The 23,195-nt window shown below is 45.8% G+C and overlaps 1 protein-coding gene and 1 pseudogene across 2 annotated transcripts in view; one reads left to right on the plus strand and one right to left on the minus strand.

The window, feature by feature from the left end:
• MAP2K1 (mitogen-activated protein kinase kinase 1) overlaps window positions 1-23,195 on the minus strand; it is an 82,002-nt gene that overhangs the window by 26,144 nt on the left and 32,663 nt on the right. The window contains exons 2-5 of the mRNA XM_084887775.1: window positions 12,877-13,087; window positions 11,540-11,686; window positions 3,218-3,295; window positions 2,157-2,208 (exon numbers count right to left, since the gene is read on the minus strand). Coding sequence (XP_084743901.1) covers window positions 2,157-2,208; window positions 3,218-3,295; window positions 11,540-11,686; window positions 12,877-13,087 — 488 coding nt within the window. The remainder of the gene's footprint in view (window positions 1-2,156; window positions 2,209-3,217; window positions 3,296-11,539; window positions 11,687-12,876; window positions 13,088-23,195) is intronic.
• LOC311624730 (large ribosomal subunit protein eL31-like) lies at window positions 16,868-17,241 on the plus strand (annotated as a pseudogene). The gene has a single exon. The product of its transcript is annotated as a large ribosomal subunit protein eL31-like (transcript).

Raw genomic sequence — 23,195 nt, forward strand, 5'->3', positions numbered from 1 at the left:
CACTTAAAAAGTAATCTGTAAGTAAAGGCATGCCTACTTTTGTATCACTAACACATTCCTAAAAATAAATGTTCTAGTCAAATTGTGATTTGCTTGCCTTTGTGAAGATTCTTTGAAAATTTACAGTTGAAAGATCCTGTACTGAATGCTTTATTTTTTAAAAAATATATTTTATTAATTTTTACAGAGAGGAATTGAGAGGGATAGAGAGTTAGAAACGTCAATGAGAGTGATACATTGATCAGCTGCCTCTTGCTCACCCCCCACTGGGGAATGTGCCCGCAACCAAGGTACGTGCCCTTGACCGGAATCGAACCCGGGACGTTTCAGTCCGCAGGCCGACGCTCTATCCACTGAGCCAAACCGGTTTTGGCTGTACTGAATGTTTTTTTAAAAAAAGTAAAGAATTGCCCCTGGAGCAACTTATGCTGTAAGTTATTTTTGTACATTAGTTTTACTTAGAGCAGGGCACACTAAAGAAATCACTTTCAACCTAATAATTTAAAATCCTGAGTGTTGTCTCTGCATGCTAGATTAGGTAATAGGGTGCAAACTGCCTCCAACACTCAACAGGAGGGGTGGTTCCCTTGATATCTGTGTGATTGTTGGGAGTGCATGCTTCACAGGCGCTGACCCCTGACCCCTCTGGGAGGTGCCTGAGCCCACATTCCCCTCCCCCCCCCCCCCCCCACACACACACCTAGGAGGCCCAGCAGTAGGTGTGGACTGGGGGCAGCTGCTGTTCTGTTTGAGTGACCCACCTTCCCAACCTGTAGCCCTGGTCCCTGTCCTACCAAAGTCTACGGTTCAGCTTTTCAAAGGTTTCTCTGAGCTTTCCCAAGATCGTTCCAATGAATAAGTTTTGAGAAGCTTAAACCAAGATAGGCTGGTTTCTGTTGCTGGTAATCATAAAAAGCTATACCAATTCATCTGTTAAACAGCAGCTAATGTTTATTAAGTGTCTACTATGTGTCAAGCACTACTTGAAGTACTTTGTAGGCATTATTTCAAACTAGAAGCCCAGTGCACAAAATTTGTGTGGCGGTCGGTGGGGTAGATGGGAGGGTATCAATCAGCCCAGCTTTCAATCTGGGAAACTCTCCAATCTGGGACCCCTCAAGGGATGTCACATAGTATATGTTTTTTGTCTCTTTCACTAGGCATCATTCTTTTAAGATTCATCCATATTGTTTCATGTACCAATGGTTTATTCTTTTTATTGCTAAGTAGTATCCTCTTTATGGATATAACACAATTCATTTATCTATTCAACCACTGATAAACATTTGGGTTGTTTCTAGTTTTTGGCTTTTACAAATAAAACTAATATGAATATTCATGTACAAGTCCTTGATTGAACATACACTTTTGTTTGTTTGTTTTAAAATAAATTTTTATTGATTTCAGAGGGAGGAAGGGAGAAGAAGAGATAGAAATGATGAGAGAGAATCATTGATCACCTGCCTCCTGCACACCTCCCAGGGCACAAGCCTGAAATCGAGGCATGTGCCCTGACTGGGAATCAAACCGTGACCTCTTGGATCATAGGTCAATGCTCAACCACTGAGCCACACCAGCTAAACTACTTTCACTTCTTTAGGGTAAATCCTGGGAATGAGATAGCCGAATGTATAGTAGGTACATGCTTAACATTTATGAAACTGATAAGCTGTTTTCCAACATAACTGTACCATTTTACATTCCTACCCAGCAGTATCTGAGATTTCCAACTACTCCACATCCTCAATAACATATAGTCATCAGTGTCTTTAGAATCTAAGTGTTTTGAAATGTAATTAAAACCACAATCTCATTGCAGTCAAACTCAGACCTAGTCGTGGCTTTGGGCCTATACACAATCTAATCCAGCAGGCAGTCAATGACACTGGGGGCTGGGTAACTAAATTCTAGCAGAGTCTCTGTGATGAGCATGCTGCCCTGTATGCCGTTACAGCTTCAGGTAACAGATGTACAACAGACCAAGGAGAGTGTGAAACTGGCTGTCCCAGCAATCAAGCTAAAGAGCCAAAGACTTGTAATAAAAATTAAAAATATTATTAAATGGCCTTTACCACATCAAAACACAAAAGAGGATGCAACAACTTTTAGATTTCAGCTAAAATTTTAAAAATAACAACTAGCAAGTAAGTTCTTACCTCTATGCATAATCTTGTGTTTCTCCCTCAGGTATGTCAGGCCTTTTATTACCTAGAGAAAAGAGAATGTGAAAAAATAGGAAATTGTGGTGTTTAGAAAATACTCAATATCTCGATTTTAAAATGACCGAGAAAATATTTTATCTAACATCTCAAACTTGCCTCCTCTTATTTTTTATTCTTTCATTTTTTTCAACCTGCCTTATCAAGAAACTATCTTTTTACATGGCATATAGAGTATTATTTTTAAGTAAAATTGATTATTGCAAGTTTAAACATTAAAAACCACTTTACTTGGCCCAGCCAGTGTTGTTCAGTGGTTAAGCATCCACCTATGAACCAGAAGGTCACAGTTCCATTCTGGTCAGGGCACACAACTAAGTTGTGGGTTCAATCCCCAGTGGGGGACATGCAGAAAGCAGTTGATCAATGATTCTCTCTCATCACTGATGTTTCTGTCTCTCCCTCCCTCTCCCTTCCTCTCTAAAATCAATAAAAAATATATATTTTTATTTTTATTTTTAAAATATATTTTATTGATTTTCCACAGAGAGGAAGGGAGAGGGATAGAGAGCTAGAAACGAAGATAAGAGAGAAACATCGACCAGCTGCCTCCTGCACACCCCCTACCAGGGATGTGCCCGCAATCAATGTACATGCCCTTGACCGAATCAAACCTGGGACCTTTCAGTCCCCAGACCGATGCTCTATCCACTGAGCCAAACCGGTTTTGGCAAAAATATATTTATTTTTAAAAATCACTTTATTTAAATTCATTTCTTTCTAAATCGACAATGAAAAAGAGGCTTTCTGATGCCACAAATGAGAATTCTTTTGGATACCTTATCGTATTTTCCAAGATACAGATTTTTATCACAAGAGTCACTTTTCTAATTTAATTTGAAAGAGAGAACTGCATAGGGAATATTCCAATGAGTAAACCCCATTTTCTTACAAACTTTACCTTGTTGACTTCCTAGCTTCCTCCCTTGTCTATTTCCTACCAAGTCATTAATTTATCAATGAGGGGACTTGGAAGAAATAGTTCACAATATACTCACAGCAATGCTAACTTTTCCTAAAATTTGTTCAGGAATTCTTCCAGCTTTCTTCAGGACTTGATCCAAGGAACCCCCATCCTAAGAAAAAGAATACCAACACATTTAGTGGTAATATTTCTGACTATTCATTCAAGTGTTAAACTTCATCAGGAAAATGAATCATATACATGGCAAATCTTCCTAGAAAGATACCCTTTGGTTTGTTCCAGATATCAAATATTATATGAATGCAAAACATTGGGGTTATCAAATAAAGCTACTCAGATCTGTGAGTAATTGTTAAATTACTAATTCAGTAGTCAAAAAAAAAAAAATGACTTGGTTTGCACTGTACTGACACTATAGTGCAATCTCTAAAGGCAAATTGTCTAAATCTGAATCCCAACTCTGCTGCTTACTATCTAGGAGACTTTGACCACCAAGTTAAGCAATTTATCAAATGGGGTAATCATAATTATAAGGCTATTATAATAATCATAGAGCTATTATAAGTATTAAAGAAGCTAATCATAGAAAGCATGAACAAAAATGTCTAGCACACAGTAAGTGCTCAATGTTAGTCATTTTATCACCATCATATAAGTTACAACTTGTATTTGGTGTTATCCTAACAAATCATAATTAATGAAAATGTTTAAAATGGGAGGACCCAAGATGGCTGCTCGGGTATACACCTAGCCGCAGCAGCTCACAACAATTTCAAGGGAATACAACTAAAATGTAGAGTGGACATTGCCCAGAGCTATAGGTGGTCGACTGACTGAAAACTCTACAATAGGAAGGAGGGAGAAAACCAGAAGGAAAATCAGAGGAGCTGAAAAAAAGCCTAAGGTACGGAGACATGCTGCGCGCTCGCACGTACGCGCGCGGAGAGGTCACAGCCGGAGAGGAGGAGAGGGCTGGGTGCTGCCTGGCGTTCCCTAGCAGGAAGGAAATAGAACCCCCCAGCCTGGGTTGAACCCCCGAACCGGCAGCGCTGAGCCCCAAGTTATGGGCCAGACCCTGGGGACCCAGGCTCCGGCAGGGGGAGACAATCCCGGGGGACGGCGAAAGGCGGGGCCCCCGGAGTCGCGCGCACATGGCGCGCAGAGGACTGAATGTTGACTCTGATGCTGGATTACCCTAGCCGGAAGAAACAAAGCCTCCGGCGGCAGCTCTGAGCCTCAGTCCAGACCTCCCCGAACTCCAGGTCTGGGCCAGTCCCTGGGGACCCAGGCTCGGGCAGGGGGAGACGGAGCTGTGAGGTGGAGTCCTGGGAACACGGCGAAAGGCCGAGCCCCCGGAGTCGCGCACACTGCGCACAGAGGACAGTCTGTTGACTCTGATCCTGGACTCCCCTAGTGGGAGGGAGAAAGAAAGCTCCAGACTGGAGGAACGCGACGAGGAGCAGGAGCCCCTGCCGGACACCGGCCAGCCGCGCGCCAGCAAGGAGCCGGGCGACGGGGCCCCCAGTGGGGAGTTGGGGGGGTGCCCCTGAGCCTTCGACTGCTGAGCGCGGGCAACGGAGCCAAGGACGGGGGCTGCTTCCTGGGCGGCGCCGACCCCGGCAACAGGATGGAGCAGCGCGGGAGCCCGCGGAGAACAAAGGGGTGCCACAGGCCAACCTGCTGAGCTCCCAGGACAAGGAGGAAGAAACCAAAGAAGTTCTCAATGTGAAGAAATCAAGTGAGAGCAAATGATAGTAAAATTACTTAAGAAAGAATACAAAGAGGATCTTGAAAAATCAAAGACTAAGTCAGAACTCAACGCACCAGCCAACATTGCAACATAAATGTGTTTGTTTTTTTTAAAAAAAAAAAGAGAAAAAAAAAAAGAGATAAAAGGGACAGAATGTTGGAACAGCGGCGACCAGGCCTAGAGTGGCCAGGCACAAGGCAGTGGCAGCTGGGCCCGGAGCAGCAGTGGCCAGGCCCCAGAACAGCAGCAGCCAGAACAAGAGCATCAACGGCCAGCACTGGAGCAGCCAGACCTGGGGCAGTGGCAGCCAGGCCTGAGGCAGAGGCGGCCAAGCCCAGGGTGGCCAGTCCAGGAACACCCAGACACGGAGTGGCTGGGCCCGGAGAAGCCGGGCCCAGAGCAGCCGGGTTGGGAGCAGCCAGGCCCAGAACAGCAGTAGCCAAGCACGGAGCATCCAGGCTGGGAGCGGCCAGGCCCGGAGCAGCGGCTGCCAGGCTGGGAGCGGCCAGGCCCGGAGCAGCTGGGTCTGGTGTGGCCAGGCCCGGAGCAGCAGCTGCCAGGCTGGGAGCAGCCAGGCCCGGAGCAGCCGGGTCTGGTGCGGCCAGGCCCGGAGCAGCGGCTGCCAGGCTGGGAGCGGCCAGGCCCAGAGCAGCCGGGTCTGGTGCGGCCAGGCCCAGAGCAACAGCTGCCAGGCTGGGAGCGGCCAGGCCCGGAGCAGCCGGGTCTGGTGCGGCCAGGCCCGGAGCAGTGGCTGCCAGGCTGGGAGCGGCCAGGCCCGGAGCAGCCGGGTCTGGTGCGGCCAGGCCAGGAGCAGCGGCTGCCAGGCTGGGAGAGACCAGGCCCGGAGCAGCAGCTGCCAGGCTGGGAGCGGCCAGGCCCGGAGCAGCCGGGTCTGGTGCGGCCAGGCCAGGAGCAGTGGCTGCCAGGCTGGGAGCGGCCAGGCCCGGAGCAGCGGCTGCCAGGCTGGGAGCGGCCAGGCCAGGAGCAGCGGCTGCCAGGCTGGGAGAGACCAGGCCCGGAGCAGCAGCTGCCAGGCTGGGAGCGGCCAGGCCCGGAGCAGCCGGGTCTGGTGCGGCCAGGCCAGGAGCAGTGGCTGCCAGGCTGGGAGCGGCCAGGCCAGGAGCAGCGGCTGCCAGGCTGGGTGTGGCCAGGCCCGGAGCAGTGGCTGCTAGGCTGGGAGTGGCCAGGCCTGGAGAAGCGGCTGCCAGGCTTGGAGCGGCCAGGCCCGGAGCAGCCGGGTCTGGTGCGGCCAGGCCCGGAGCAGCGGCTGCCAGGCTGGGAGCGGCCAGGCCCGGAGCAGCCGGGTCTGGTGCGGCCAGGCCCGGAGCAGCGGCTGCCAGGCTGGGAGCGGCCAGGCCCGGAGCAGCCGGGTCTGGTGCGGCCAGGCCCGGAGCAGCGGCTGCCAGGCTGGGAGCGGCCAGGCCCGGAGCAGCCGGGTCTGGTGCGGCCAGGCCCGGAGCAGCGGCTGCCAGGCTGGGAGCGGCCAGGCCCGGAGCAGCCGGGTCTGGTGCGGCCAGGCCCGGAGCAGCGGCTGGTAGGCTGGGAGCGGCCAGGCCCAGAGCAGCCGGGTCTGGTGCGGCCAGGCCCAGAGCAACAGCTGCCAGGCTGGGAGCGGCCAGGCCCGGAGCAGCGGCTGCCAGGCTGGGAGCGGCCAGGCCCGGAGCAGCCGGGTCTGGTGCGGCCAGGCCCGGAGCAGTGGCTGCCAGGCTGGGAGAGACCAGGCCCGGAGCAGCAGCTGCCAGGCTGGGAGCGGCCAGGCCCGGAGCAGCCGGGTCTGGTGCGGCCAGGCCAGGAGCAGTGGCTGCCAGGCTGGGAGCGGCCAGGCCCGGAGCAGCGGCTGCCAGGCTGGGAGCGGCCAGGCCCGGAGCAGCCGGGTCTGGTACGGCCAGGCCCGGAGCAGTGGCTGCCAGGCTGGGAGTGGCCAGGCCTGGAGAAGCGGCTGCCAGGCTGGGAGCGGCCAGGCCCGGAGCAGCCGGGTCTGGTGCGGCCAGGCCCGGAGCAGCGGCTGCCAGGCTGGGAGCGGCCAGGCCCGGAGCAGCCGGGTCTGGTGCGGCCAGGCCAGGAGCAGCGACTGCCAGGCTGGGAGCGGCCAGGCCCGGAGCAGCCGGGTCTGGTGCGGCCAGGCCTGGAGCAGCGGCTGCCAGGCTGGGAGCGGCCAGACCCGGAGCAGCCGGGTTGGGTGCAGCCAGGCCCGGAGCAGCGGCTGCCATGCTAGGAGCGGCCAGGCCCGGAGCAGCAGCTGCCAGGCTGGGAGCGGCCAGGCCCGGAGCAGCCGGGTCTGGTGTGGCCAGGCCCGGAGCAGCGGCTGACAGGCTGGGAGCGGCCAGGCCCGGAGTGGCCGGGACCGGAGCAACCGGGCCCAGAGCAGCCGGGTCGGGTGCGGCCAGGCCTGTAGCAGCAACAGCCAAGTCCAGAGCAACTAGGTCGGGAGCGGCAGTGACCAGACCCGGAGCAGCTGGTTGTGGAACGAACCAGAGCAACAGAGGCCAGGCCCGGAGCAGCCAGGCCCGAAACAGCTCGCTCCTCGCTTGTACCTGCCCACGGCTGCCTCTCAGACATGGCTGGAAACTTTTGCGGGAACTTGAGGGTCTGCTGAATCAAGTGATGAAGGCTTAGATCTGGATGTGTTGAGTTAGTATAGCGCTGGGGTGTTGATCTGTGAGTGCCTTGGGTGGGGCCTGGATGAGGCTGGTTGACCTATTTGAAAATGTCTTTTGTGTGAAGTGTATCATTGGGCATGTGGAGGTATTATTGATATGAGAAAATGCTAAGTAACAGATTTACTATCTGAAAAGGGATTTACTATCGGGGAAAGGGAAGGAGGAAGAGACTGAACATAAACTGTGCACCTATGGATGAGGACAATGGGGGATGGGGAGGGGGCAGAGGGTGGGGTGGGAACCTGGTGGAGGGGGGAAGAAATGAGGAACCTTTGTAATAATATGAATAATAAAGATTGATTTAAAAAAAAAAAATGTTTAAAATGTCAGAAATCAATACATTCATTCCACAAATCCTATCAAGTGCTATGGGCTATGTCAGGTTCTATGGCAGAACCTAGTTTCTGCCCTCAATAACTTTACAAACTAACATGGAAAATATACATCTCTTAATAAAATATAAAAAAAATAAATGTATAGAAAAGTATTGTGGATGTGCAGAAGAAGGGAAAAGTAATTCTGCTGAAACCGGTTTGGCTCAGTGGTAGAGCGTCGGTCTGTGGACTGAAAGGTCCCAGGTTCGATTCCGGTCAAGGGCATGCACATTGGTTGCGGGCACATCCCCGGTAGGGCGTGTGCAAGAGGCAGCTGGTCGATGTTTCTCTCTCATCGACGTTTCTAGCTCTCTATCTCTCTCCCTTCCTCCTCTCTGTAAAATATCAATAATATATATATTTTTTAATTCTGACTTAAAAATGGTATTTGAGCTGAAATCTTACTCAAAGAATGAATATGATTTTCACACCTGGACAGGAGAGGAGCAAGGGGAGAAAAGAACAATGTATTTCATTAAAACCAAAAGCACAAAAGTATTAAATTACATAGAATGACAAATGGTTCATTTCACTGTGGATCCATAAAGAAATGTAGTGATGGATCAGGATGGAAATGGCCAGCTGTGGCCAGATCACAGAGCCCCACCAAGGAACCAAGAGTTGGCTTTATGGAGGCAGAAGGATGGGAATCCCACCAAAGTATTTTAAGATGGAAAGAACTGCATCTCTTTCCCCACTCCCTTCCACTCTCTCTAAAAATCCATGGGGAAAATATCTTCACTCCTTGGGTGAGGATAAAAAAGGAAGAAAATAGTACAGGTGTAGATTCTCAAAAGCACACTAACCACTCTGAATATATTTCACTTCTAGTCATAATGAACTCCCTAGCACAACTACCTAATAGTGGATCGGGTCAGTCCACCAAAGAGCATGATAGAAGATTGTGAAATTCAACCTAAAACATCAAACATGCCATAATCTCCACACAGATACAAGAATGGAATTACGAATCTAGGACCAAACAGAACTCCCTGGTAAACATGCTTAGAAGAGCCCTACTCAGGGCGAGGTGGGAGTCATTCTGTGAGCCTGGCTGCCTTCGTAATGCCACAGGCTCCTGGTGTCCAAATCAAGACAACACAAATAGCCCAAGTAACCACTCCCAAGTCAGCAGGCACCACAGATTTCCTTTACTGATGGGAAGAGGAATTTCAGTGCAGAAAGTTTCCCAGCCATTTCTATTTTGTTTCCACTGAATGTGGTTTCAGATCCTCTGTTTGAATGGCTCTGCCTAATTCTCAGGGAAGACTTAAAAGAAAGTCACAAGACAGCTCTGTCAAAATCTGACTTGAAAAAAGGAGAAAAGCTAGCCCTGGCCAGTTTGGCTCAGTGAATAGAGTGTCGGCCTGTGGACCGAAAGGTCCCAGGTTCAATTCCGGTCAGGGTACATGCCTGGGTTACGGATTCAATCCCTAGTAGGGGACTTGCGGGAGGCAGCCAATCAATGATTCCCTCTCATCATTGATGTTTCCCTCTCTCTCTCTCTCTCTCTCTCTCTCTCTCTCTCTCTCTCTCTCTCTTCCCTTCTGAAATAAAAAAAAAAAAAAAAAAGAAAGAAAAAACAACAAAGTAAAAAAGCTAACCCTGTGGTGCTCAGGTTCTACAACCTAGCATAGAGGGTAGCTAACTGTCTTGCTTTACACTTTCCCTGGGAGTTGTGGTAAATATTTCTAATAAAAAGGAAATACTGCCTTTCACCTCCGTCTGAGCTATAAGCAGAGTTATAGTGTGAACAATGGAATTAGCAAGATTTAACCACAGTCAGGATTACCCAGAATTGCCTGCAACTCACCTCACAACCTTTTAATTCTGCTTCACTGTTGCCAAGGACTTGCCTTCACTGACTAAAGCTGCGGAAACTGTGCTTATTTTTAGAAGCTGATTATTAACCAAGCCAATGGTGCTTTTGTGAAGCTTTTCTATAGAAGAGATAAATGATTTATTGGAGGGGAGGGGCACAAAAGCTTTGCTATTGCATGAGAACCATCAACCCTGAGTCCCCAGTCCTCTGGTTGCCCAGCTACCTGCAGAGCAGAAATCTACTTCCCCAAAGACAAGAGCATTCCCATTTTGATAAAGGAGCACTCATTTACCCCTGGGGTATCAGAATTCAGACGGGGCAGTGCCCACACAGCTTATCTCTAGGAAAGGCAGACCCTGGCCAAGGGCTTTAAAATGAAAGATTCCAGAATGAGGAAGCCTCAAAGCAGGTCAATTTAAGGTAAATTGAACAGATTGTCCTCTACATGGCGAGAGACCATGTAAAGCTATTACAAGAAGTTCCAGCAAGGTCTGAATAAATGGATAGGCCACTGCCTATCAATACTTGAACCTAATCCTAACCTCTAAAGCAAGCACCCTGAAGTTCAACCATGCTCACTCCACAAATAGCCTCCTGTTGTCCCTATTAAAGGGAGAATTCTGGGTGGAAGATTTGGAGGAAAGAATTTCTGATGGATCAGAAAACAGCAGGCATAAAATGACACATACCTGGTGCTCAAAAAGCCCCATGTCCACACTGACACGCCTCACGTGAGCATCAGCGAGGAGTATCAGTGTGGGGCAGCTCCAGAGGCAGAGATGCTACTCTCAATGTCTCTACCTCTCAGCTCATGTGGCACCTTGCTCATAACTGGCATGATAATAATTGTGAGGCTGAACCTATGTTAATTAACTAATGTAAATCCTTTACAGGCTGTAAGTGCCAAAAACCATAGAAACACAGAATGTTAGTATGGGGTAATAATGGCCATTTTACAGATGAAAAAACTGAGAATCAAAAAGATAAAGAAATTTGGCCAAGGGTCATGATGAGACAGTGACAACCAGTAAACAAATAATTGCTGAGCCCCTGCTGTGTGCCAGGACTACTCTGGGCTTTAGAGACACAGTGGAAAACAAAACAAACTGTCTATTTGGATTATTGTGTTGAAGTCTCTTGTGCCATCCTGACTACTGGGGACAGAAGAAAATAGCAACCATGAAACCCGCCTCTCTTTGAAGTTCTAAGCAGCAAGAAGGAAACAGAGCTCCAATCACTTTCCAGTAGATTCCTCAACGCACAGGCCCTGAGGTCAGACTGTATCGGTTTAAATTCTACCAGTAGCACTTACTAGCTGCATGACCTTAGGTAAATTATTCCATTTCTCTGAGCTTGTTTCCTCGTTTGTAACATGCACACAATAAGATTGTTGTGAAAATGTAATAAAATATTAATTTTCTTAGGGTACTGCTTGATATAGCATACCCAATAAAAATTAGTTTATCATTAGTGTTGCTAACACTATTATTGTTTTTGTTAGTCAGTGGGAAGAGAAAAAGGTCCAGGCTGCTAGTGGTAAGAAAAACTGGCAGTACACAAACATCTGATTAGCTCATAAACGCCTTCTCACATGCTCTGTCGTGTATCAGGTGGGATTACCTCTCTACATGTCCAAAGACCCCTTCAGGCTGCCATTAAAGCAGATTATAATCTCTCTGAGAGCAGGGACTATTTCACTCATCTTCATAACCCCAGAACCTCTCAGACTAAATATTAGACCAAAGCTACCCAACTCCCAGGCTTCAGAGGCCAACGGGTGGTCACATACCATGTGCTCCATGCAGATGCTGATCTCTCCATCGCTGTAGAATGCACCATAGAAGCCCACAATGTATGGGGAGTTACACTCATGTAGAACCTGCAGCTCCCTTATTATCTGGTTCCGGATTGCAGGTTTGATCTCCAGGTGAATTAGCTAGGGAAAGAAAGGTGAGCGGAAGAGAGGGTTTAAAAATATACAAATGAATGAATGGGTGGATGCAACTTTCTTTAATGCTTAAGCTCTTCAAGGTAGGATAAGAGGAAACAGGCAAGTTTTAACAAAAAAGTTTCCTCCCAACCAAAGCAGAGTACCAACCTATCAAGGCAGATGTTAGCACTTGAGGACCTGTAACCAGGGGAGGGCCAGCTGTGCCTCTGCTCCTAGGAGCCAAAACTGAGAAAGAAGGACTCACCCTCCCAAGAACAAAGTTGAAGGACAGGTTTCCCCAAAAATGACCTGTGAAGCTAAGAGATGAAAGGAAAATGGCCTTGAGAACTTGGTTGATTCTCACGGGTTGTAGAAGTAGAAAGAAATGAGAAACTGGGTATGTGACCTAAGCTGCCCAAGAGATTCCTCTTTGACCTCAGGAGCCCAATGTGGGTGAGCTTTAATCAAGTCCTCAGGTGCCACCTTACATCCCCCTAATTTGTCCCGTTTCAGCCAGGGAGACAGAAACATGAAATGGTTTCCGAATAAGGCTGAACTTCTAAAAAGAGCCACAGACAAGGAGTGCCAGAGGACATGGAAGCAGTGGTTATCAGTGAGGTGCAGCAGCTAGTGTAAGCTAAACAAGAGGTGGACCTTGAAGATGCAGACTTTTTGAAATGATGAATAGCACAAGCAAACATATATGGACAGGAAGGACCACGTGCTAAAAACATAAAGGGGCCAACTGCACTGGAGCAAGGGGCTGTGTTCAGAAAGAGAAGGACCCAAGGTAGACAGGAAGGGAAGGCTGCATGCCATATGGTGGGGAGCAGAGATGCTACACTGAAAGGAAATGAGCTGAAGAAAGGAGAAACAACTTAAAGTGAGTGCTTTGTACATCACTGGGACTGGGTAAGTGAAAGCAGCTTCTCCTGCACTTGATAAATAGCAAACACAAAGGACCCCTTGCTATTATTTCCCAGTTTGGGATGGGATACACTAACACATCATTCATGGTTTACCTATAATTCAAATAGCACAAAAAGTACTGAGTGAAAGGTCAGTCTTCCTTCTACCCTTGCCTCAGGGCCCAGGGCCCAGGTCTTCAGGTCCTCAGGTCTTCTAAGAGAAAAATCAATTACATGTTTACCTAGCAAACTTGACTCAGTCATTTCTTTTTTTAAAGGCAGCCTCACCTTTCTGGCCATAACCAGACCGGACGGCTGGTGGGAGACCTTGAACACCACACCACCATTGCCAGCACCCAGCTCACTGATCTTCTCAAAGTCATCATCCTTCAGTTCCCCCACCTTCTGCTTCTGGGTAAGAAAAGCCTCAAGGCGCTTCCGCTGCTGCTCATCGAGCTCCAGCTCCTCCAGCTTCTTCTGCAAAGCCTCCAGGTTGGTCCTGTCACAAAGGGAAGAGCACAGGTCAATACTGTCACCAGAGAAGTAAGTCCACCCAATGGAAGAGGTTGGGGGGAAGGTTCCATCACTGTGCCTCTGCCCTCTTCACTCTGCCACCCTACACAATTTACCACTGACAAGGCCTCAGTTTCCTCATTTGTAAACAAGAGAATTAGGTCTCTTTCAATATGCTGTGAGTCTGCAAGAGGAACCAAGGAAACTATTAAACTGAAGGTGACTCCAGAATGAGCCATCTTAATTTGCTTCATAAGCCCAATTTCAAAAGCCCTACTAGTGTTGGTTGTATTAAATTGACACCATGTACAAAGTAAAATCTATTTCCTAAAATCACTAAACTGAAATCAAACCAAATCATCAAAAAGAGGCTCTAAACTTAACCAAAACAGTAGACATTCTCTTTTCCAATGGGATCAAGTCAGAAACCAGATTAATCAAAATAAAGCAAGAAATCATAAAAAGATATACCTAAAATTTGTTATTTTTGCATAATATATATAAATATACATTTATTCACACATCTTTTTTAAAAATATTTTTTATTAATTTTTTACAGAGAGGAAGGGAGAGGGATAGAGAGTTAGAAACATTGATCAGCTACATCCTGCACACCACCTACTGGGGATGTGCCTGCAACCAAGGTACATGCTCTTGATGGGAATCAAACCTGGGATCCTTCAGTCCACAGGCTGATGCTCTATCCACTGAGCCAAACCAGTACTGGCCATTCACATATCTTTTAACATAGGACAAGGCCCTCTCTTTGAGTAAAAGTCTGACCTCATCTTACTCACTGAAGCAGAACAATGTCTATCATTTCCAATTCCTGGTTCTTTAAAATGGAATAAAAATGCAGACCCAGAGTAATATCAGAATAAAATTCCAAGTTTTATGATTTTCCCAATCTTAATGCTCATCTAATTGGAGAGTAGTAATATTTTTAGTGACTTGAACTTAAGTCTTTCCATAGCTTTTAACTAGTGTTCACAGGAGGGAGAAAAAGAAAGAAAACCATCTCCTTTGCAGCCACATTTCATCAGTTTTTCCAATATTTAAATATATTACTTAATTATAAATATCAGCTAACACTGTACAAATGGCTTTGGGAACAAACTGACTTTTGGTAAGCATATAATTCAACCAGTGGGTGCTGAAATGAGTGGGCAAGGCAGAGAGCAGCCTGCTAGCTGTGCAATCAGCATGCTGTGGGCATCACTGTTTTACAGAGAGAACTGAAAAATGTTCATTACTCCTGGGAGTTCGATAAAAGGGTGGTGAGGAGGGTGGTAAAGAGAGCTTCCACTGTTTCATTTTATTTCAGTCCTAGTCTAAACAAACATCATAGGTGACAAGACAGGCCATCATCACACACCAGAATGTTTGTGTGCCCACCCCCCCCCACACACACACACACACACACACACTCACACTCAGAGACACACCACTTCTGAGCTTGGAGGATAGAAGCAAGCATCATTTCCTTTCTTTATTCACACTCTATTCCAATCCTCAAGAAGGGAGGAAGATGGAGACCTACTGCCTCCCCAGTGTACGGGAAGATCCAACACGGCCTTACAAATAACAGCACATGGAGCCAAAGAGGACACAGGCTGAATTTACCAATTTTCCTCATTGGGAAACTCTGGGGAGAGGAAAGCTAATGACTGAATTATGTCCCTCCTCCAATTCATATGTTGAAACCCTAATCGCTGAATATAACTATGTTTAGAGATGGGACTTTTAGGAGGTAATTAAGATTAAATAAGGTTATATGCTATTAAGTGGAGTCATAATCAGACAGAATTGGTGGCCTTACACTCTTGCACACATTGGCACTCTTATCTTAGAATTCAAGCCTCCAGAACTGTAAGGAAATAAATTTGTTGTTTAAGCCACCCAGTCTATAGTATTTTATTATGAAGCCCAAGCAGGCAAGGACAGCTGATCAATATTCTCATCCTACTAAAAGGCTCAACCAAGTCTCAGTTGCCCCCAGGCCCTCAGGTAGGATTTGGGACAATGTGACTGGACTGCACTGTGCACACCCTCTGCTTTCCTTTCTTTCAGGTCTCTCCACAAAGGAGCCCATTGATGACAACATCTAGAAACACGTGTCAAATGCTGACACCACACCTAAAACTTAGTTGCAGTTACAGTTTCCCAGAGGCCTCAACCAAAAGAAATGCAATTCCAAAAGGTATTGTCAAACACACATCCACTGAATGGATATGGGGGAGAGAGGGGAGGAGGGCTGTGTATTCTTCTGTTTTATATGCATCCATGCATTTAATCCACAGCCCTAACATTACAACATATAGCACACTCAAGCACAGGCAGGTGAAGTAACTTGTCCAAAATCACAAAGAGAGTAAGGGGCAGAGCCAGGATTCAAACCTGGGCAGAAAGAATCTCTAACCTTAACCATGATGCTGTATAACGTCTTCAAAATAGTCAATATACTTTCAAGTGAGGCAACTTCAAACATAGGTAAGTTCCTAGTGTAGGCATGTGACACAGGCTCAATTAGATATGAAGATGGTTTCCCTACATGAAGAACCCATTGCTCCAGATGCAATCCTGTTTCCCCTGCACATCAATCCGAACACTGCCTTGCAAGTAACGCTGGCCACAGGAATTTCCACCTGTATGGATGTAGTTGTGAACAAAACTAACTCCATCTCTGTGTCCTGGATTCAATTTCATATTTTTGTTTCATGTGACCTTTGACCAACCTCACTGTCCTTAGTAAAGCATGTCAAAGATTGATTATCTGTATTCCTTAAGATGTAGCCATAAATATTTTCATTAGTAAGAGCCAGAGTGGCATTGAAATGGGGCAAAAATAGAATGTTGGGGAACCAGCTAGTATTGTAAGAAATATTAATCATGCTGTTAATGATTGCTTTATTCTGATTAAAGAAGGCACATTCCACCCTGGCTGGACCTGACCTGGAGATGCAATCCTTTCTCCCCATTTGAAGCTGCCTATTATAAAAATAAAAATTAGCAAAGATTTATTACAGAACCAGAATTGCCAGCCCTTTGAAGATCCCCAGCCCTTTTTACATACCTGCAGGCCTTTGCAAATCTCCAGCCTGCTCACCTGTTAATTGCCTATGTGGCACTCCTTTTGGCTCTTTACCCTTGTAACTCCAGCCCTTGCATATCACTAAGCCCTTTGAAGACCTCTAACCTTTTGCATATCTGTAAACTGTCCTTTTGTGCATTTTCCTTTGTACTTATGCCTATATAAGCAGCTGACTTATGGTGGGCTGCAGAGCAGATTTTTGTGGATAACCTGCTGCTTTCCCATGCTGCCGGGAATATTGGAATAAACGCTCAGATATTATTCAACCCTCTCTCTGCTTAATTGGCAGCACAGACTCATTGTTTGCCCAGTTACAGCATGACACCTGGGATAAATATCAAAACTGACAATAGTATCTTCTAATAAAAGGGTAATATGATGCTAATTAGACCAGATGTCTTCTGGGTGTCATTCTGGAAGTCCTTCCTGAGCAAGCCGGGGCCAAAGGGAAGCCAGCCCAGGTCCCGGGTGCCTGCCAGAGGAAGAAAGGACTACTCTTGCACAAATTTTTGCGCATCAGGCCTCCAGTCAATTATAAACAATCATCTATCATAACCCCACCAGGAGGGATGGCCCCTGGTATTACCACATTCTTTGTCCCTTTGTCTTGTCAATCATCAGAGTTATGCTATCAAAAAACTATTGTAGCTCTTTCTTTCCACCTTGCTCGGCACGATGGCTCCTGCAAAGAAGGGTGGCTAGAAGAAGGGCTGCTCCACCATCAACGAGGTGGTGACCAGGGAGCATACCATCAACACCCACAAGTGCATCCACTGCGTGGGCTTGAAGAAGTATGCCCTTCAGGCACTCAAGGAGACCCTGAAATTTGCCACGAAGAGATGGGAACTCCAGACATGAGGATTGATACTGCACTGAACAAAGCTGTCTGGGCCAAAGGAATAAGGAATGTCCCATATCGTATCTGGGTACGTTTATCGAGAAATTGTAATGAAGATGAAGATTCACCAAACACGCTCTATACATTGGTCACCTACGTGCCTGTCATTACTTTCAAAAACCTACAGACAGTTAATGTGGATGAGAACTAACTGCCGATTATCCAATGAAGTTATAAAACTGCCCCCCCCCAAAAAAAAAAGTATTGTAACTAGGGTCTGTTAGGGGAGAATAATCTGCACTCTGACCCAAGCTTCCTGTAAGTAAATTACCCTATCATAAATTCTGTCACATTCTATGGAGTTGCCTGCTTGTTTTGTCAATCTTAAGATACCTTCTCATTACAGTGGTCATTATACCTTTGTCCCACTGTGGAACATCACCCATGCAGTTTTAAAAGAAGGTGTGTGAGGGGGGAGGGGGGAGAAGGCTGACGGTTCATTTATCCAATTCTCTGTAGAAATAAGTAATTCTCGCACCTTCAGGAAAAGAAAACTAAATCTGGGCATTGTGCCACCTTCCTCCCTCTCCTACCTCCTATGCTGAACTGTCTAACCACCTATCCTTCCAATAAGGAGCTGACTCCTGCTTTGTGCTTTCAGAAGGTGAAGCACGGGAGAGACACGCAAAGACTGTATTGTAATGGCCAGGGGTGGGATAGTGCTGCCAGATAAACAAGTCATTAGTAATCTGGAATCCTATAAAATAGAGGAACAACTCTATGCTGACATCAGCAGCAGAGCATCAAACAGAAAACTAATGGGAAGAAACACTGGAGTTTTAACACATTTCTACACCAATGTTAGGATAGGTGGGGGTAGGTTGGAGGATAAGGAGCAGGAACCAAGGAAGCAATAGCAGGATCCAGAAATACTGCTTTCCTTAATAATTCTTAAAACCCTCTAGAAGTCTTCAAAAACTGTTTCATAGAGTGAAAGACAAGTTTTCTGAAGGTGAAAGGAAAATTCTGAAATCAAAATGGCTTTCAGTACTTATTATAAAGAAATCACTCAACAATTCAACAATATTCAGTATTGCTTCCTCTGGCACAGGGAGTTGATGATGTTCAACACGGCTTATTTCTGCTGTTCCAGGGTGAATGTCTCAAGCAAAGGACACAGAAAGAGAGGGGCCCCTATCCCCTCAACTACACCACAAATCTCCAAAACTCAGAGGGCAAGAACCAGCCTCCTTCATAATTTTTGGTTTTAAGTGAAAAACAGCAAAATCAGAACTAGGGATTGAGAAAGGAAACTGGAGCCCAGCACAATAAATCTCTGACACACACACACACACAGCCCTTCCCAGGGACCAGCTGCCCCATCAAGTTCACCACAGCAGAGAGAAAACCACACACTGAAACGTGAAATCTGCACCATGGCTGTCTTACACAAGTTCATCGAGATACAAGGAGATTATAGGTCTAAAATGGGAACACAGAATAAAAGAAAGCACATGCAAAAAAACAAGGGTTGTCATTTATGTTCTGAAAACACCAGGGAAGCACAAGGAAGTGGGTGGGGAAAAGATAATCCTATGGGCAAGAGTATCTCCTTCCCTCTCATCTTGCCCATCTGCTAAGCCTAATTACTCTACCACAGCTGGAATCCTTTATTTGTGGTTCAGTGGTTTAAATAAAAACTCAGTAGCATCAGCAGGGACCTTTATTAAAGACAACCTGATTTAACACATTTTACAGGAAAGAAAACTGAGGCCCAGCGAGGACAAGGTCACACAGCTTAATGGTGATAGGTCTTCCAACTCCTAGAACAGACTCCTTTCAAGGCCCCACACTGCCACCTCCAACCCTGACAGTCACTGACAGTCAAAGAAATGACTGAAGGGGCAGAGAGGTGGTGTCAGACAAAGAAATGGGGTCCTCAAACTGCCAAACTCTAAACAGGAATGGGCCATAATTGCATGCCAAACACAAGCCACCTGTCACCAACCTTGCTCTAGCCTGGCAGACCCCTTCTCTGCCAGGACAAAGCACAGAGGGAAGACCAGAAGATTAAGAGGTGACAGCACTCAGAGACTAAGGCTGCAACCTCTTGATCTACACCTTATACCACTCCCCATTTGAGAGATCTTGGGCAAGTTACCTCCCTTTCTGGTCCTATTTCCACACCCATTAAAAACGTACTTGGGGCCGAAACCAGTTTGGCTCAGTGGATAGAGCGTCGGCCTGCGGACTGAAAGGTCCTAGGTTCGATTCCAGTCAAGGGCATGTACCTTGGTTGCGGGCACATCCCCACTGGGGGGTGTGCAAGAGGCAGCGGATCGATGTTTCTCATCAATGTTTCTAGCTCTCTAACCCTCTCTCTTCCTCTCTGTAAAAAACCAATAAAATATATATATTCTTTAAATGTACTTGGGGACCCTAGTTGGATTGACTCAGTGGACAGAGCGTCGACCTGCAGACTGAAGGGTCCCGGATTCTAGTACAGCCTACCCTGGAGATTTTGGACTTAGTATCTCTTTCAATCTCTCTCTCTCTCTCTCTCTCTCTCTCTCTCTCTCTCTCTCTCTCTCTATGAATGGGTGGATGGAGATAGATTTTAGACATGATGTTCTGATATCTTTTTATTCCCCCCACCCTTTATGTATTTCAGTTTGGATAATTTCTGTTGGCCTACATTCTGGGTCACTGATTCTTTTCTCAGTTCTCTTCAGACTGATGATGAACCTGTTGACCTTTGATGTTATGTGTGTGTGTTTTGTTTTTAATTTCTAGAATTTCCACTTGAATCTATGTTTAGTTTGCATCTCTTCTAAAATTCCTCATTTGTTCATGAATGTTATCCACCTTTAACATATTAATCATGGTTATTTTAAACCCCTATCTGGTAATTCCAGCATCTGAGTAATTCCTGGGTCTGGCTCTGCTCTGTTGATTGCCTTATCTCTTGATAATAAGCTAGCTTTTTTCCTTCCGCTTGTTTTTTGTGCCTTGCAATTTTTGACTGAATGCTTGATATTATTAGAACAGAGACTGAAGTAAATAATCTTTATGCTTGGTAATGGGCACAATCTTCTGTCATGCTATTAGTAAGTATTAGTCAGGAGCTGAGCTGGGTTTGAGTTTTCTGGTTAATGTTGACATACCACAGGCTGTAAATTTCTCCAACAATGAAGTGAAGCCTTAGCACACCGGTTTTTTTTCTCAGTGTTCCTACTATTACCTCAGCTTTAAACTATTCCTTAATGCCTTGTCAGAGTGGGGTCTTTCTCCTTGCTCTTGCCCCTCCTCCAGGTGTAAACTGAAATTACTTTTATTTGGTGCTAGTCTTGTGGTAGGAATAGGTAGAGGGAAGTAGGGTCTCTCTTGTGCTGATCCAGACTTAGTCTTAAGCAGGCCCTGTGAGCATGGACTTCCTTTCTCTCCACAGCAGCCAAACTCTAACTTGTATCTGTGACAATTCTTAGGCAGGAGAAAGTTTCCTATACCTCTTCCAACAATAGTAGACCTTTGTAGGCCTCTGCTTATTGGTGCTGAGCCCACCTTTGGTCTTAGATTCTTTTTTTTTTTAATTTATTGATATTTTACAGAGAGGAAGGGAGAGAGATAGAGAGCTAGAAACGTCGATGAGAGAGAAACATCGACCAGCTGTCTCCTGCACATCCCCCACCGGAGATGTGCCAGCAACCAAGGTACATGCCCTTGACCGGAATCGAACCCGGGACCTTTCAGTCCGCAGACCGACGCTCTACCACTGAGCCAAACCGGCTTCGGCTGGTCTTAGATTCTTAAGCAGCTGTGGGAAGCCATGCTGCAGTGCAGCCATTCTCTTGCATGGTTCATAATGTACTTCACTGAATTTAGCAGACATATTTTTTTCCTTTTCCTTGATGCAGGTTGCTCACATGTTGGCCGCCTACTCTTCCCTGCCCCGACAGATGTGTAGGTGAGAAAAGGCTCATAGCCATTGTTCTTGAAAGCAGCCCCCAGACCCACTTCCAGGGCCAGAGACATACAGGAAATCAGCTGCTTCTGGGTCAGCACCGAGCTGGTGTTTCACAATGGTGCATGAAACTACTAGAAAGTAGAAAAACATGCACGAGGCTGCCAGATACTCTGTACTTGGGAAATAGGTGTGAAGGAGTGGGGAGTCAGAAGACCTGGATTAACTTTGATAATTACTTGCTCTCTTAACTTGTAGAAGTCACTTCCCCTCAATTTTTCTCATAGGTAAAACTGAGGAATTAAACCAAGTGGTCTTGCCAAAACCGGTTTGGCTCAATGGATAGAGCGTCGGACTGTGGACTGAAGGGTCCCAGGTTCGATTCCGGTCAAGGGCGTGTGCCTTGGTTGCGGGCACATCCCCAGTGGGGGGGGTGCAAGAGGCTGCTGATCGATGATTCTCTCTCATCGATGTTTCTAACTCTCTATCTCTCTGTTTTCCTCTCTGTAAAAAATCAATAAAATATATTTAAAAACAAAACAAAACAAAAAAAAACAACCAAGTGGTCTTTATAGTCCTCTTCAGGGCTAAAATTCTCTAGTCCTAATATCAGATTCCTCCTGTAATATTTCAAAGCTAGAAATCTGCAGCTAAGCACCATACATTTCTGCAAATCCAATAGTCAGCTTCTCATGTTGTACGGTTGGAGGCCTGGTCATTACTTCTTGACCATACGTAAACCCCAGTGACCATTATCTCATCTTCATTACCTTTTTCTTTGAGACCAAATCGATTGTTTCATCTTCCCAGATCTTCTCTGAGAATGCATGCATTTTGACACTAGATGGCCCTCAGTGAAGGGAAAGGAATACAGGTTAAGACAATGATGTGATGATCAATAAAAAGTGGACATTGAGATTATAATGTAAAAAAAAAAAGAATAATTTAAAGTGCTAAACAAATATTTAATAGTTATTCTATTGTCACCTAATTATTAGTTAAGAATAACATTTGACAGTTAAATCAAATGTTAATAAAATACCTGCTCTGTGCCAGGTATTCTGTTAAAGGTGGATGAGCTCCTTTAATCTTTTAAAACCACGAACCAGACATGTGCCCTGACCAGGAATCAAACCAGGAACTCACATGATGTGAGTACCACCATTAGCCCCATTTTACTGATGAAATTCCTACATTTTCATTTTCATTCAATAAATAAGTATTTGAAAAAATGTACTATTTTGTTAAATACTCCTTTTATTGCCTTTAATTGGGTTCACCACCACCACCCAAAAAGACTATGGAACAAAGATTGTCCCAGAGGTCCACTAATTCTCACAAAGTGCCTGGGACACAGATGGCTCTGTAATTCAGGATATGTTAGAGCAGTGTTTCCCAACCTTCTCTCATGATGAGAATCACCTGGTGGAGTTGTTAAAACACAGATTCCTGAATCCCAACTTAGAAGTGCTAAACTAGAATTTTTGAGAACATATAGGTAAAATTGCATACCTAACTTAGTGCTCTGTATATAAAATCTGTCTTAGAGCACTAGTTAAGTATACAATTTTACCTATATGTTCCCAAAAATTCTAGTTTAGCACTTCTTAGTTGGGATTCAGAAATCTGTGTTTTAACAACTCCACCAGGTGATTCTCATCATGAGAGAAGTTTGGGAAGCACTGTGTTAAAGTAATCAGGGTAAGTTTTGTTTGGAAATTAAACCTGAATTAGTGTAGGACAATACATAAAATTTAGATAGATGTTGAGTTATAATCTTGTACAGCTGAAAATTATATAATGTTATTAACCAGTTACCCCAGTAAGTTTAATTTAAAATTTCAAAATTTTTCAATACAGCCGAGACCGGTTTGGCTCAGTGGATAGAACTTTGGCTTGGGGACTGAAGGGTCCTGGGTTCGATTCCGGTCAAGGGCATGTACCTTGGTTGCGGGCACATCCCCAGTAGGGGGTGTGCGGGAGGCAGCTGATTGATGATTCTCTCTCATCGATGTTTCTAACTCTCTATCCCTCTCTCTTCCTCTCTGTATAAAATCAATAAAATATATTTTTAAAAAATAAAAATTTTTCAATACAGAAAGGAAAAAGGGCATTCTAGTAAGGTCCACTCTGTAGACAATGGTATACAACTGGGATTAAAAATATTATAAGCAAAGAGTAAGTGTTAGAGAAATAAAACAAAA

Source organism: Pipistrellus hanaki, assembly GCF_964339955.1.
Source record: "Pipistrellus hanaki genome assembly, chromosome: 1".
In the NCBI taxonomy this organism is placed as follows: Eukaryota; Metazoa; Chordata; class Mammalia; order Chiroptera; family Vespertilionidae; genus Pipistrellus; species Pipistrellus hanaki.